Source organism: Pleuronectes platessa, chromosome 1 (assembly GCF_947347685.1).
Source record: "Pleuronectes platessa chromosome 1, fPlePla1.1, whole genome shotgun sequence".
Taxonomy (NCBI): Eukaryota; Metazoa; Chordata; class Actinopteri; order Pleuronectiformes; family Pleuronectidae; genus Pleuronectes; species Pleuronectes platessa.
Genome location: NC_070626.1, coordinates 27,225,473 through 27,240,640, shown reverse-complemented (window position 1 = coordinate 27,240,640; position 15,168 = coordinate 27,225,473). Strand labels below are relative to the sequence as shown.

The 15,168-nt window shown below is 39.2% G+C and overlaps 2 protein-coding genes across 5 annotated transcripts; both read left to right on the top strand.

Annotated features, from left to right (window-relative positions):
* The first annotated feature begins 873 nt into the window (after nt 1-873).
* Nucleotides 874-8,988, top strand: cln6a (CLN6 transmembrane ER protein a). 4 transcript variants are annotated; one of them, XR_008333035.1, is made up of 9 exons: nt 874-1,063; nt 2,371-2,500; nt 2,615-2,713; nt 3,441-3,629; nt 4,559-4,614; nt 6,367-6,489; nt 7,301-7,583; nt 7,688-7,728; nt 7,870-8,988. XR_008333035.1 is itself a non-coding variant. In XM_053410722.1 (9 exons), the coding sequence occupies exons 1-7, from the start codon at nt 1,011-1,013 to the stop codon at nt 7,569-7,571; spliced, it is 921 nt and encodes a 306-aa protein (XP_053266697.1). In that variant the 5' UTR covers nt 874-1,010; the 3' UTR covers nt 7,572-7,583; nt 7,692-7,728; nt 7,870-8,988. The 4 variants fall into 4 exon arrangements, 3 of the variants coding, with proteins under 3 accessions (XP_053266697.1, XP_053303707.1, XP_053303623.1); XM_053410722.1 differs by having other exon boundaries at nt 7,692-7,728; XM_053447732.1 differs by having other exon boundaries at nt 7,692-8,988.
* A 169-nt stretch (nt 8,989-9,157) lies between these two features.
* On the top strand, nt 9,158-14,925 carry LOC128462108 (calmodulin-like protein 4). The gene is made up of 5 exons (XM_053447428.1): nt 9,158-9,327; nt 9,436-9,466; nt 9,732-9,872; nt 10,904-11,092; nt 13,792-14,925. Exons 1-5 carry the CDS (start codon nt 9,325-9,327, stop codon nt 13,887-13,889), a joined length of 462 nt encoding a protein of 153 aa, XP_053303403.1. The 5' UTR covers nt 9,158-9,324; the 3' UTR covers nt 13,890-14,925.
* Nucleotides 14,926-15,168: the final 243 nt, after the last annotated feature.

Below are 15,168 nucleotides of genomic sequence, written 5' to 3'. Positions count from 1 at the left end.
TTATGTAAAAACATTTGTCTGCAGTAGCAGCTCCTCTGCAAACAAGATGTGGAACTGAGAAGCTACATAATTTGCATTGTAAATATTAATTGATATTCATTTGAATATTGTGCATTGAATAGAAAAAGTTGCACAACTGCCTTACTTTGTGAATATGTATTTCTTTTAAATTCAGCCTTTAAGACAAATAGCAAAAAATATGACCCTCCTGAGTGTTTTTTTTGGAAGATATCAGGGTGGTAGATCTCGGCTTACGTTTGGAATTAAAAAGTGATCTTGCGCTCGAAAAGGTTGGTGGCCACTGATATAAAGCATAATATCATGCAATTTTGACAAAGGTTGCAATCTGCATAATCCGTATAACTTATATTTAAAACGGAGTTTAAAAGGATTGCACAGGGAAGATGGAAAGGCTTGACAGAATCTCTGAGACTGAGCCTCATTCTTTAATAAAACTATGGTAAAAGAAAAGTGGTAAACGGCGCCATCTGCTGGTGAATGAACAAACATACATCTATTTTGACATTGCAGGGCCTGGATTCTTTTAGTTCTTGCTATTTTTGCAAATAATACTCTTAATTATAATAATTATAATCTTTATTTCTGAAAAAAACACGTTTGAAAAGTGCAAAAAAAATCTTCCATCACGAATGACACTTTCTATAATGTATTAATATATATATCGTGAGATTTTTACCAGTGATCAGTATATTATTGGTCCGCCTTTTTCCCATATTTGTATTATTATAATTTGTGTATGAATATACAAACCTTATTAAACTACTTACTGTGGGTTTAACTTTTTGCCCTACAAAGAAGAAACTCGGGCGAAACCACGCCCCCTTGACTGGGCGAATGGGGGCGGGGACCCGGAAGCAGGAAGTGAAGGGTGGTTGTGTGTGTTGCTGTCAGAAAGAAGGAAGAAGAAGAGGAAGAAGAAGAAAACATGGAGGAAAGTACAAGAGCTGCATGAATCTTTATTCAAACCCAGAGAAGAAACGATCCACAACATGGGGACTCCGCGGAGAAGAAACGGAATCGAGCCGGGAAGGAAACCCCCGAGGTCAGTGACGGTGTAAACAACGACATGTTTAATAACCTGCAGATTTAAAGTGAAAGTAAAACACAAAACGGAAGCTGCTCTGTGTTGAAACCTGCAGACTGATATTAAAATGACTTATTGTTATTTAATTTGATATTTTTTTAGTCTTGTAGTTGTTTGTGGTTGATAAGGGACTGTCTGCATATTTTAAAGTATTGTAGCTGATTGTTCTTAATAAGGAACTGTCTGTCAATCACAGCGTTTGCACGTGACCGATAAAAATAGACGAGATGTGACTGGTGGTGAGTTTTAGCTGCTCCTTGTCTCCAGGCTGGATTTCTGACTGGACTGACTGGTACTGACTGGTACTGCTGGATCAATGCAGACAGATTAATACATTTAATAAAGAAAAAGGCGTAAATTGCTGATATTAATCTTCAATTCGAGTACATTGATTAATTGAGCCAATTGATGGTAAATATCTCATCTGTAAAATGTGTCAGATTGCATTGTGGGATCGTTAGCTGATCAGTATTGTTGTTTTAGATTTGTATAACTCGTTCAGGCTGCATAGAGAGGATACATTCACACATCCAGAGTTCAGACATTCAAATAAACTGGTGCAGGCTAAACGCAATGGAGTCCTTCAGTGAAAAGGAAATGACTTATGAATCAGCCACTGTTATGGTAATGGAGTTCAATCCTTGCATCCAGCTGCTGGTCCTGATCCGTGAGGTTATGCACTTGGAGTTTTGCAGAAACTCTCTGTGGCTTGATTCATTTGTGATTTCATGAAACACGTTTCCTTCTTTATACGTGTGGACTTGTGTGGATGTTTGAATGGCGAGAGAGGGTTTGGGTCAGGAGGTCAAAAGCTTGATTCCTCGTCTGTATTCAGAAGCTTTTCCTTCTCCCCGACCGAGCTGAGGTACTCTCAGTGTGTTCAGCCGCACTCATCCTCTTAGTGACTGTGTTCAGCCGTCAATAACAAATTGCCCAACCGCGGAAAATGTTCAATGACTTGATTTGGTCAGCAAGGTCCCTGCTGCTGACGGGGGTTTTAAAATAAACTGCTCACAGAAAATTGATTTGAAGTGTCTGGACCATGTCCCATCCATTAACCTGGGTTTCTGACCTATAGTGCACCCAGCCACTAGGGGGCGACTCAGACGCTTTGAGCTGCCCTGTCTATGGTTTTAAGAGTTTTCTGCAGCAGTACACACCATTACATTATGTTTCTGTCTGTAGTAAATGTCCGTGCTGCCTTTAGCCTTTATAATGCTGCTTAAATATGACGACTCACAGTCACTGTAAATGTGTGTTAACAGCGCTCCTAGTGGTGTGAAGGAAAATGTGCCACAGAAGAAGAAGCAGAAGAAGCAGCACTTCCACTCGGACCTGTGGTTCCTTCTCACTCTGCAGAACTGGATACTGGACTTTGGAAGGCCCATCGTCATGGTGAGGGGACACTGCTCATTTTATCGTTTTAAAAAGTGCAAACAAATATAAAATGAACAGCTACTCTTCGTTTCCTGTGTGAACAGCAGAAGTTTCTTTTCTCATATGTTTAAGATCGTCCTTCCTCTGGAATGGTTTCCTCTGAACAAGCCCAGTGCTGGAGACTATTTCCACATGGCCTACAATGTCATCACACCATTCCTACTGCTCAAGGTAAGCACAAACACAATGTTTCAGGAGCAGATCATTTCTTCTTCAACTTTTCCATCTCCTCTGTAGAAGTTCAGTGCATCAAACTCAGTTCCAGGACTTTAGTGGGTTCAGGTCCTACAGCTGTGAATCTTGTGGTCTGGCCTCTATATTTCTGCCGTCAAAGTTTTGAGATACCTTTTCCCCTTCCCTGTGGATGTTGGTGGTGATGTCACTGAGTTTTGTGTTTTGGCTGTTCTTGTCCGTGGCCGACTTGATCGATGTCTATTGCTCAATACAACAGTAGTTAATTCCATTGCAATTTATTGTATTGGCTTTTTTCCGGTGTCTGTGCAAAAGCACTGGTCGATTCTCCCTCTTTCATGCCGCAGAGAGCTCGCTCTCCACTTTTCATATTGGTTTATCCTTTTAACAACAAATGGAGTCTTCCTGGGTGAAACCCGAGGCCGAGACCAAAAGATTCAGAGCTGTTCAATGTTTAAAAAATCAATCTCAGAGGCAACACGTATCCCAATAACTTCTCTCACTTGACAAATGAAAGGTTATCAACAAAAGGGTATTTGTGGTAAAATGGTTTTACAAATCTAGATGAAAATACAGAAAATATCTGAGCTTTTGTCTCATTTATTTTACGGTGTACGACAAATAAGGTAATTGGTTTTGTTATTAATACACTAGTTTTGCAGGTGACTGAATATAGAATGTGTGTTTGTGTTTCTGCTCCATTCAGCTGATCGAGCGCAGCCCCCGTGCGCTGCCTCGCTCTGCAGTCTACGGCTGCATTATCTTTTTTGTCATGGGAGCCAGCATCCACCTGGTGGGAGACTCCGTCAACCACCGGCTCGTCCTCAGCGGCTACCAGCTCCACCTGTCCGTCAGAGAGAACCCCATCATCAAAGACCTTAAACCTGCTTCACTGGTAAGACTCTGGTTACTGCTCGACTCCATGCTGGGAATCCACTGGGAGCCCAGAGAGAGTTGTCAACATTTTGTAAAATATGTTTTCTCTGCTGTCATCTTGGTCTTATGAGAGAAAGTAATACCCATCGTATGAAAAGTCTAGACCGTAGAAATTGCCTTTTTAAAAATGTCATCCAACAAAAAGCAGTTGCTCATCTTTCAGTGACAGTTTTTATAAGTCACTTCTATTTTTCTTCTCCACCTATGTCCCAAACAGACAAACTATTTATCTTGTCACACTCGTCCCAGCAGAATATATCAGGCGGTAAAGAAGTGACATTATTTTTCTTTCTACGCCCTTATCGCTGTCACAACATTTGTTTCATGTAGATACATAACACAGGACCAGTACATTGTAGACATGGAGGTAAATATAGTATGTTTGTTTCATTTTAAGATTTGATTTGGAGGTTCATTTATTTCATCCACCAAGGACGTTATGGTCTGTTGGTGTGATTGTCAGGACAATTAAATAAAAACAACTTAACGGATTAGATTTTTTTTTTTACATTTTAATCAATTTCTCGAGGCTATCTCATATATCTTGTTGGAAAAACATTAATAAGTGGAATTAAACTAAGGCCAGAAATGATTAAACATGTTAATATTTACTGCAATAAAAGTGATTTAAATATCAAAAGAAAGGAACAAGCAGGTGAGATGAACCAACAATTATATTCTCCATGGATAAATGGACATGTCTGCATTGGTTCATGTATTGTTTTGTGTCTGGATGTCATTACCACTCATTTTGCATTGTAAATGGTACTTGAAACAGTAGGTGGCACTGTTTCCTAAGGTAGTTAGAGCCACAGTGCTTGTTCCTTGATGCTAATGCAGCCGAGGGTTTCTCGAAATAACACAAGGCCTTTGTTCCTCTCCTCACAGATTGACTCCTTTGAGCTGCTGTATTTGTATGATGAACAGCTGGGACACTGGATGTGGTACGTGTTTGGCGGTTATTTGCGTCGTGCATATAAATACTTGTGTAAAGTGCTGGGGAAGTGGCTGGAACGCAGCAGGATACAGGACTGAGTGGTTTGCTATGTGTCAGATTCACTTATTTTCATAAATCTGAAAATAATCCATGTTGAATCTTTTCAAAACCCAGGAGGGCAGAATCCAATTAAAGCCTTTGTGAAGTGTAGATTCAGATCATTTTAACACAACAGGTCGTTATCAGTGTACTGATCTGTGGCTCCTTTTATAGCTTAAAGTACCAAAAGATGTTAGATTCAGGAAATACATCCAGGATCTATACCGCCTTCCCTTTGAGGGTCGTTGGGGGGGCTGGAGCCAATGATTGAGCGAACTGAAAAAAATGTATCCAACAACATGCAGGATGAAAGAAGCAGATCAGAGGAACTGACTGATAACAGTTTGTTTGTAAAACAAAAAAAAGGAGATCTGTATTAGATGGAAAATAGCTTTTTTTTATAAGAGGATAAGATGCATCACTTCCATTTTATTTGTATAAGCTCTCTCTCTAGCTGTTAACACCCTGGCATTAAGTTTTCATTGTGGAAATTGACAGAATTTCAGTTGGCACTATGGCTGATCCAGCTGGAACACACCCACGTCTGTGATCCTGATGTGTGTGCCAGCTCTGGACAGAACACACAGAGCTGAACAAAAACCCAGGAGGACACATCGGGCAGAGATTTTTATTTAGACTCCCTCACACACTGGTGCTCTGAGAAGTAAAGCTGATATGAGCCTTTCACAGACGTATATTATTTTTTTATTTATAGTTATAATAAACTTTATGGTTTAACTGTAAAATATCAAGCCGCAGTTACATTTCTATGTCATAAGAGCTTGTTAATGACATCAAATAACATCTGTATCAGAAACATCTTACTCCCTCATATGAGTGTTGGCATCAGCCCTGAAAAATCCATAATGTCTAAGATACAGAAACCTATTATTGACGTTTATATATCTGATAGACTCATATCAAGCGAAAGATTGGTCCAGTTCTCATCAGTACTTGTATTAAAGTAATAATACTCAATGTATCAGGTCTCGGCCGAGCAGAGGGTGAGTCACCTTTCAGAGATTGAGCATGAACTCATCTCTCAGGCTGAAGTGGTTTTAGCCTCAGTGTGAGAAGAGAGAGGATTTCATGAGTTTCTGTGTCTCTGTGCTCCTGGTAGTTCTGAACAAAGATGTGGGAAGTCACTGTTATTCTTTATATTGCTTTTACCAAAAATTAATTCGTTTCAATCCACAGATGGGTATAAGGCTTTTTTAAATATTGTTCTATGAAAAGTTCCAAAGTAGAGAAAACAATGCTCAGAGGTGAAGGTGACAGAAATTCTGCAAGTTGATTCACTATGGTGTAAAACAATGGTTTTTTGTTGAGTTAGACTGTCTGAGGTGTCCTGATGACAGAATACAAACTTTTTTAACATCTGTGGTACAGTATTTATGATTTTGTTAATTTTTTCATTAAATAATAAGGCAAACTCTTCAGTGTGAAAGCAAATTTGAGATTTAGTGAAATGTTTTCTGCTCAGCCGGGTTCATCTGGGATTTAAAGATCATGCTGAGCGGAAAAGTTTTTTTTTTTTAAGTACAATGCCAATAATCACTGTTATTCTCACACAAAACTTGCATTGTCCTTTTTTAAAGATGCAGTGTCCACAGTCAGTTGTGCAGTTAATACACTAACTCTTCCTCTTTTTTTATTTTAGGTATATCCCTTTCTTCATCATCCTGTTCATGTACTTCACCGGCTGCTTCACTGAGACAGAGGAAAAGAAAAAGGTTCCTTGGACTGGTTGGCTGTTGCTGTTACCCAGCGCTCTCTACTATTGGTCAGTCGCATATATGAATATTTTTTTTAAGATCCATGAATTATTAGAGAATATCAGTAAAAAAAACACCCACAATGTTAAAGAAAGTGATAAAAATACCTGGATCCACACCAGGTGTTTATAGATCCTGTCTTGGCCCATGTCCGATATATGTTCCAACAATTTTTGTGGAAATCCGCTCAGTTGGTTTTGCATAATCCTGCTGATCAACCAACCAACAAATGGGCGAATACACAAACACATTTACATTCAAATGTGAATATAAAGCCAGCAAACATTTATTATAACAATTTTAAATATTGTAATTGTGTTCTTTTTATCAATTGTCACCTTGTGTAAAAACCACTTTGGCAAAACCCTATTGAAGTCATCATGTTTACCGGGACAGTTTGAATGTTTGGGGTAATTGTATTTTATATTGAAAAAGACAAATAGATTCAGCTTACTTGTATTGTGACGGAGAAAATAACAAACCCTGATATTTCCATCCTCACCGTGTGGAGGAGTTCAAATTGAGGACATCAGAGTCCGAGTATGAAACAAACAAAATGTGGTTTTTAAGGGAAAATGGTGACTTTTTAAATTTGAAACTTTGTGGTGTTGCTCTTGTACTTGTTCCTTTAGGGTTAGTTTCAGGTGAGGCAAGTGTATTTGTAGGAACATTTCAACAACAAGGCAATTTCAACACATTTACATCAAATGTAAATTGTAAAAGCAACAGAAGACTATACAATAAAAGAGGCATTCAAATTTAAAGTTTTTATGTTTCTCTCTGAGTTCCTCTAACGTCTCCTGGTTTCTCCTCCTCCAGGTACTTGGTGACCGAAGGACAAATCACTGAACTTTTCCTCTTCACCTTCCTTGCCATGGTGGCTGTGGTGATACACCAGCGGCGTAAAGGCCTCGGCCCGGACAGCAATGGCCTGTTCCTGCTCTGGAGTTTCGGCGTTACCCTGGTCCTGATGGCGCTGTGGGTGCTCTACCTCTGGAGAGACCCGGTGCTACGCAACAAGTACCCCGGACTCCTTTACATGCCAGAGCCCTGGTCCTACTACACCTTGCACATCAAGAATAACCACTGACCTGCACCTGAGGTCTGTGCTGCCGTCTGTGTGAAAGAAAACTATTTCTCAATGCTTTGACGTCACATGCTGCTTACGTGTGTTTGACTCGACTGATGCATCTCTTGTTTCTTCAGACAGATTTCCTTTGGCAGAGACAGCGGCTGCACTCGACTCATGAGGATCATTAATGTGCACCAACGTCAGAGGAGACAGGTTCCCTCCTGCAGGCAGCAGCACCTGCACTGATACACAGACTTTAACAGGTTCAAACTGTGAGGCTCGGTGAAAAGTCGGTCTCACTTTGCAGATGCGATCACTTCTGCTCAACCTGGACTATGATACATGTCATAAACCAGCACTGCCCGTCACAGGAAGTGTTTTAAATCCGCCCCAATGGGAATGTTAATTCTAAAGGTCCAGCATGTAAGAGTAAGGTGAAGGGGATATATTGGCAGGAATTGAATATAAAATGATCCTAGTAATGTTTTCACTCGTGTGTTTAATCTGGATTGTATGAAATGTTGTTTTCTTTACACTAGAATGGGACCTTTTATATTTAAATACTTTATATTTACATCAGGAGCGGGTCATGTTTTTTTTACAGTAGCCCAGACTGGACAAACTAAACACCCTTTGAGTTTTTACGATAACTGAAGCTTCCACAGGTTCTCCTTCATGTTTGGAAGGAGAGGGTGAGGTGAGGGGTATTCAGCTGTAACATGACAATTCACCACTAGGTGTCACTAAATCCTACACACCGAACCTTTAATTGAAGGTTTAAAACCAGTGTTGGGATGCTAACATCCTCAAGGCTAATCTGAGCTGTTTAGTTACAAATGAAAGAAAAGGATTTTTTTTCTTAATAGAATCCCACTTTTTTAAGAAAACACCGGATATTATTGTAGCTACTTTCAGAGACGACGGGGGGGGGTGATCCTGTAAAGAACATGTGGTTTGTGTGTGAAGTCCTGCTGATTTTTATACTGTCGGTGTTTGTTTATCACATGTCCCAAATACTACTGTGTATTTATACCATGAAGTGTTTACACCATGTCCGAATGAAGTCAGGGCTCATTTGTATGTAAGCAAGAGAAGATTGTACTGTATTGTTTCTCTGCTGTTTGGGAATCACAGGATGTTTTGACAGATTACTGGTAAACACCTACTTTACTTTAATCATAAAAGTAAATAGGTGTCGCCTCAGGCCCTTGTACAGCCTGCGGCTCTTTGAGTCTTTGGTCAGATCCCAACTAGTAGAAACACAGATCATCAATGACACATGTGACCTTTTTATACCTTTTATACCTTTTTTTTTTTTTTATCACAAAATAAAATATGACTTAAAAATTTGAAAACAAATGTACAACAAATTTTGCAAAAACCACCCGTACAGTCCTGTAATGACTCTTGATTAAACATGAGAACTGACATTCTACCTGATTTGTGAACGTGCTTCATATCAATTGTCTTTAATCATATTGGTTAACGGATATAACATCTATTCAGTGCTTGTGGCTACAAGCTGCTTCCTTTTTATTATGTGACTGTAGTCTCACACCGTGGCTCGTGAATAATTGGTGGGTTTTATTGGGGGGGGGGGGGGGTTAAAATAGAAACGACAAAGCAGCGCTGAGTGTCTCGTATCAGTGTTTCCACAGCAACGCTTATTAAATTACATAGAGGTGGACTTTAAACTGAGGCGGAGGAAACAGGTGACGGAGGCTCCGGTCAACACTCTGCTTCCTGAACAGAAACCAAGGAAGCCGCAGAAATGGTGAGAGCAAGACATTCCCTCCACCGAAATACTTTATATTTCAAGTATTTTCCTATGTGACTGATATTTCCTTTTTACAAGTGATGCAGTACTTTTGTCACGTTGCAGGCGAAGTTCTTCACACCGGTTCAAATCAACGGTAAGAGTATTCCACAGCACCACGAGTTGTTTTACATCTATTATGAGTTAATGTTTAAATTGTACTGTTTGTTAATTCACTCTTTTCATATGTACAGTCATTTATATTTCAATTAAATCAAGTAAAAAACGGTTTTGGGGACACATTAGGATCAAAGTCTGACCTTGTTCAGTCTAATTAGTTCCTGTGAAGTAATACCAACACACCTCTGATTCTGTGACTGATGAACTCACTGAAAAACATCAATAACTTTATTGTTTCCCAGAATTCAAGGAGTGCTTCTCCCTGTACGACAAGAAGCAGAAGGGCAAGATCGATGCCAAGGAGCTCATCACAGTGATGCGCTGCCTCGGCACAAGTCCCACATTCAGTGAAATTGAAAGGCACCTCCAAGTTCACAAAATTGGTAAATAACAACACACAATAAATCTAGTTTGTCTGACAAGGTTGTGAGAGTTTGTACAGACCGACCCTGAGTTGTTTTGTGTAACACCCACTTTTTAATACACATCACTGCTCCATAGAGGCCGAGATGTTTTTACTTAACTTTATTTAATTATCTGGGAGTATGATCCCTGACAGTGAGAGGCGGAGTACAGGTCGTCAGTGAATCACAGACACATCATTCACACTCATTTTCATACCTACAGTCAATTTAAGTCTTTATTCAACGTCTCTAGACTGTGGGGGGGAAGCAGACTTACCCGTGCCACCATACCGCCTGGGTTGTTTATAGAAAACCGATTGTTTTAGGTGAAAGTTTTTAATAATATATGAACATATTGTAAAATCTTAACTTAAAGATCTTTTCAAGGCTTTTATGGATTAAAAAAAATCTATAATTATTGAGGAAGTGGAATATAAACAGTGTTGAGACGTGGTGACAAGGTGTAACCTCAGACCCTTGAAATTACTTTTAAATATACCATCCCTTAAACAGGGAAAGGGAGAAACCTTGGGTGAAACCAACATTAAAGAGTTGAGTCCAAAAACACCTTTTCTTTATCAAACTGACGAGATGATTCCAGTCTTTCTATCCTCGAGTTGAACTCGTACTTGGTTTTACAAATTGAAGATAATTAAAAAAGTTATTTTAGAGCAACATTCACTGAAATGACTGAAATGAGCTCGCTGTGACTTTTATTACATCTGGTTTGAGCCGACAATTCCCACTTTTCTACATTTCTCACATTTTCATTAACATTACGAAATAGGCCGTTTATGACCCTCGGGGAATCTGTCACATTTAGTCATATTTAATATCCACGCGTGTGTGAAATCTGTTGCAGCTTGTTTGAATTTAAGAGGATTTTTGGGGCTTTGTCGGAGGTTTGAGCTCCACTGAGCCTCATCCGAGTTAAGTGCTGCACTGATGCAATTCTTGTCAACTCGTGCATCGTTTCTTCGGTCAATGTTTTGTGTTCGATTCCTGTTTAGCAAAGTCCGGTGAGCTGGACTTCTCTTCCTTCCTGACGATGATGCACAGGCAGATGCAACAGGAAGACCCCAAGTCAGAGATCCTGGAGGCCTTGAGGATGACAGACAAGCAGAAGAAAGGATACATCCAGGCGTCGGAGCTGCGGGCCAAGCTCACCATCTTGGGAGAGAAGCTCACGGACAAAGAAGGTAACGTCACAGCTGAATCCAAGGAGAGAGGGAAAGTAGAAACTCTGCACAAAGGTTTTTTTTCTTCTAACAGCGAATGAGTTGCTGTGTTGACACTGAGCTACAACAACAACATCCAGTTCAATCAATAAAAGGGCTTTTTTATACATTGTTATACAAGCACATAGGGTTACTGCGCGTTTGGAGTGTTTGTTTCTTTACACCACTGGATTTAATATGAAACTGTAACAGTGAAGCGCTGACCCGTAGCTTCAAAGTCCTGTGAGTCCTACATGGTTCACAAAAACTCAATGTGAAGTACCTATTGTATATTCATGAGATTTAGGAAAGTAGTCCGGTGAGGGTCGGCCTCAACATCTCTTGGATTTCACAGCACTTCACTAAATCCACCACGATTTACCAGTGCTTCTGAATTCCCTGCTCTCCTGTGACCTGCCTGGTTATAATATAATATAATAGCTCCTCTCCTGGTCAGTTTCTCATCACCTGTACTTTCAGGAAGTAAATTAATTTGCTCCTGCCATTTGCCAGGATATATATTCAGGTTTGTCTCCATGTGGACAAACTTCATTTCTTCACAGTGTCGTCAGACTGTGGTAAATAAATATTAATATATAATATGTATATATAATCAAGTGAAATTTGGAGTAGAATGATTTATGGAGATTAATTTTGGTGAAATAATTCCAGAAGGGCCAAAACTGCCACAGCGTGGCAGGACTAATTATTTTGTCTGATCATCCAAGAAGGTTAATAGCACCACTCTCATCTCATCCGTATGAAGCTGCAGACAGATAACCTATCTCAAGTGACACATTTCACACACCAACACCTCTAAAAGTTTTCTTGTCTGTTTAATTTGTGCAGTGACAAATGTGGAACAGTGACAAATTGCTGTTCTCAGCAGGGTGATGGGTTATTTTGTCCCAATCTCCCTTTTCAGGTTTAGTTTCCACTTGTTATCAGTCTTTACGCAGACAGCTGTTGGTTGTAGAATATTGATGAAAGTGGAAGACGTTAGGTGGGAAATCTGATCTGATCTGATACATTATATATATACTAAATGTTTTTAAATCCCTCATAAAGACACTGTCATCTTGTGCCGATGACTTCATTCTGAGCCAGTCAGGGGGAGGAGCAGCTGACATGCACGAGTCTCAATTCAATTAAATATGAAGCAAATCCGTGTGATAAGAGCTGCCTAAAATAACAAAAACCCTCTGAAATGTATTTTTGATTTGGACCATATCCCATCTGCTAACACGGAGGGAGGTGGGCTTAATGAGCGATTCTGCAGCCAGCCACCAGGGGGTGATGGAGACTCCTCAGCTCCATGGAGGCCTGTTATGTCATCTGTCTTTACATACAGTCTCTGATTTACACTTACAGGTTTTCTTACATGTGTTTTTCAAACTGGGACTGAAGGGGAGACAGTAGCTTATGTCTTTCTGTTGACAGTGAAGTGAAGACAACAGTCGTCTTGACGGTTTCCTGCAGAGACGCTCGTCTCCGGTTAAATCTGTGGGATTGATTTTTCGATGGCTTTTGGGTTTCAAAGCGTCAAACTCAGTTATTCATTGGGTTTCTGGGCTGAAAGCAACGTACAGATTTAACTCTGAGTGGTGCTGCCTGTCGCTGTGCACATCAGGCACTTTAGATTCAAACCAGGCTCGGCTGATTCCCAGCAGAGACTCTTCCGTCACGTCGAGTATTGACGCCACTCAGACAGCTGCACTGAGAAGCTCTCAACTCTACAAACTGTATCAACTGGAAGCAGCTGAGGATGAGCTCACTGTTGTAAATCTGAATATTCAGGAGAATCTTCGCTGGCTCGACTTGTAGATCATAGCACAGCCGTGTGAAAAAAATTAAATTAACTCTATTCCATTGCACGGTTTTGATTTGTGAAGTTGCTGAGTTTCATTTGCGCAAAAGAGCCGTTACTCTATTTCATTTTTGAGTCATTCTGCATTCATCTACTATCTCATACAAATGCTCCACTACTGAACGTGCAACTTTAGCAATAACATTTCAAGCATAAAGATAATTCATCCTCATGAGTAAACATGGATTTTCACAAGAGATTTTAGGAATAAAATTCACTTTAGGGCCAAATTGTCTCTTTACACATTGGTCAAATTTGAGCCTCAGTAAAGACACAGCTGAGATCAACATATGCTGGGTATCATGATGTTGAGTGTTGATTGAGATTGAACTGTTGTAGCAAGTTAATATGAATTAATGTGCTGTTTTATTTAAAGTACACTGATTATTAATTGTATTTAAAATCGTAATCTCCAAAGAGGCTGGACAATTAAAGTTCTCAATACCTGAATGCAGAAGAAATATATCACGAGGAACAAATATAATGTAGAAATACCTCTTTCATCACTGTTTTAAACTCTTCAAAATAACTACTTTGATACAACTCAGGTATTACACTGCACCTGTCTGTAGTGAAAGTCGTATATTATGGACATTTCTCCATTTCTTACCACTTGGGTCTTCGGTCTTCCTCTCTTTGACTGTGTGCTGCTGCTGTAAGAAGAAAATTACCTCAGATTTATATAATCTTATCTCAATCTTATTTTAGGGGACACTTTCTAACAAATAAGCTGTTTACTGGAGTCTTGATCAGTTTTCTCCCGGTCACTTAAGAAACACTTCTCTGTGTTCTTGTGTGTGTTTTCTGTGTTTAGTGGACGACCTCTTCAAAGAAGCGAACGTCAAGTCGAACGGGACAGTGAATTATGAAGAGTTCACCAAGATGGTGACGCTGCCTCCTGTTGATTATTGATTTCACTGACGACACACTGGATTAAATCTACATGTTCAGAACAGCAGTTGTTTGTTAGCTGATTTGAGCCTGATAATAATCTTCACTATGTTTTTTTGCCTCATGATTATTCACCGATTATTTATTTTAATGCAGAATCTACTTCCTGTAACCATTTCCCCTCGATGACTGAACTCTTTGTGAAGCACTGCCGTTGTCCTGCATCCTGACAAACATGATATGATCTGAACTTTATTCTTTTGAAGGAATCAAGACCCAATAAAAACCATTAACTTCTTAGTAAACCCTTTGTCAAGTGAGTCCAACTACACTCGATGATTTGAATTCAATGAACAGTTTGATGCTTTGTATATTCACTCGTTAACGCTTGTGTGCGCTAATGTCATGTTGTTTTTCTTCATGTGGTGCAGGTAACTTTACACACATCTGTATTAAATTGCTTCTGTGGAATTAAAAAACGTTAAGTTTAAAAGTGTTACTGTATTTATAGACTTAATTCATGTATTCTTGAGGACCACGGCTATAAATGTATCGGTTTCCATAAATGTTATTTAGTCGTATTTGACACATTATATATATATATATATATATATTTAACATTTTGATTAATCAACAATTAACAGTTGCTCCAAAACTTATAATAGTTGTATGTTATCTCTTTAAAGTGTATCGTTGACCGACTGAATTCCATGATCTGTTTAAACACTAATAACTATATAATCATTATTTCTGTTGAGAAACACTACAGCCACTCACTGTGAGCAGGTCAGCATCATTTATCAGCCACTTGTCTAAAGTCTCAATTTGAACTTAAAAATATAAAAAGGAACAAATTACATTGATTAAAATTATGTTTGCTGCAGTTCAAGGTTTGTAATACTTCACTGGGGACAAGTTCATAAATAATTTGATTGACCCTTTGTTACGCCTGATTGTCTAATCAGTCTAGAACGTGTAACTCAGCAGAGAGGGAGTGTGAGTGTGAGCAGAATGGAAAAGTCCGTTTTTTTCTTCTTAGAAGTACAAAAACACTCAAGTAGAAATGAAAGGAATAGAATTTGTAAAAGTGAAAATGTCTCTTCTACAAGGAGAAATAAATCTGCCATAATGATTACTCCACCAGAGAGACACACACACCATCACTACCTGAATCCTGGATGTAATTCTGAGATAACAAGTGAAGCAAGCATGTGATGATGATCAAATTTCTTGTTTTTACAGTACCTGTCAATTTAAAACCAATTTCAAACAAATAAATATTTTTAAAAAAACGAATTTT

Bases quoted from the DNA above. Each gene is read 5' to 3' on its own strand.
- cln6a (XM_053410722.1), top strand. From the start codon at position 1,011: ATGGGGACTCCGCGGAGAAGAAACGGAATCGAGCCGGGAAGGAAACCC. The intron at 1,064-2,370 runs GTCAGTGACGGT...GTGTGTTAACAG, and splicing joins CCGGGAAGGAAACCCCCGAG to CGCTCCTAGTGGTGTGAAGG. The intron at 3,630-4,558 runs GTAAGACTCTGG...CTCTCCTCACAG, and splicing joins ACCTTAAACCTGCTTCACTG to ATTGACTCCTTTGAGCTGCT.
- LOC128462108 (XM_053447428.1), top strand. The intron at 9,467-9,731 runs GTAAGAGTATTC...ATTGTTTCCCAG, and splicing joins CACACCGGTTCAAATCAACG to AATTCAAGGAGTGCTTCTCC. The intron at 9,873-10,903 runs GTAAATAACAAC...ATTCCTGTTTAG, and splicing joins CCTCCAAGTTCACAAAATTG to CAAAGTCCGGTGAGCTGGAC.